The sequence below is a fragment of the Monopterus albus genome, unplaced genomic scaffold (assembly GCF_001952655.1).
Source record: "Monopterus albus unplaced genomic scaffold, M_albus_1.0 scaffold63.1, whole genome shotgun sequence".
In the NCBI taxonomy this organism is placed as follows: domain Eukaryota; kingdom Metazoa; phylum Chordata; class Actinopteri; order Synbranchiformes; family Synbranchidae; genus Monopterus; species Monopterus albus.
The window spans coordinates 1,340,050-1,340,445 of NW_018127943.1; the positions used below are offsets into that span (position 1 = coordinate 1,340,050).

A 396-nucleotide genomic window follows, 5' to 3' on the forward strand; every position below is an offset into this window, starting at 1 on the left:
GGTATTTTGTTTTCCTGTCAGGCCAAAGGTTCGTCTGGTCCACTAGCTCCTCCACCTAAACCTGTACGTCGGAGATTGAAATCTGAAGATGAGCTACGGCCGGAGGACGAGCAGCACGGTCCTCAGAAATCAAACGTCATAGCTGCTGTCCTGGCCACGCAGCCCTCCATCCCCAGGTAGGAAACATTGTTGGCCGATTTAACAAAACTTTGGAAGGACTTGTTAAGAGTAGGTTGATATTTTTGTATGTGTCGCGCTTTAGTAAAAAGATTGTGTGTTCTCAGGTCATTAGGAAAGGACAAAAAGGCGATTCAAGCTTCAATCAGAAGAAACAAGGAGACAAACACAGTGCTGGCACGACTTAACAGCGAACTGCAGCAGCAGCTGAAGGTTTGC

At 47.2% G+C, this 396-nt stretch overlaps 1 protein-coding gene across 2 annotated transcripts in view; it reads left to right on the forward strand.

Annotated features, from left to right (window-relative positions):
- reps1 (RALBP1 associated Eps domain containing 1) overlaps window positions 1-396 on the forward strand; it is a 20,221-nt gene that overhangs the window by 17,511 nt on the left and 2,314 nt on the right. For both annotated transcript variants that reach the window (XM_020603975.1, XM_020603974.1), the window contains 2 exons: window positions 22-176; window positions 285-390. In XM_020603975.1, the coding sequence (XP_020459631.1) occupies window positions 22-176; window positions 285-390 (261 nt within the window). The remainder of the gene's footprint in view (window positions 1-21; window positions 177-284; window positions 391-396) is intronic.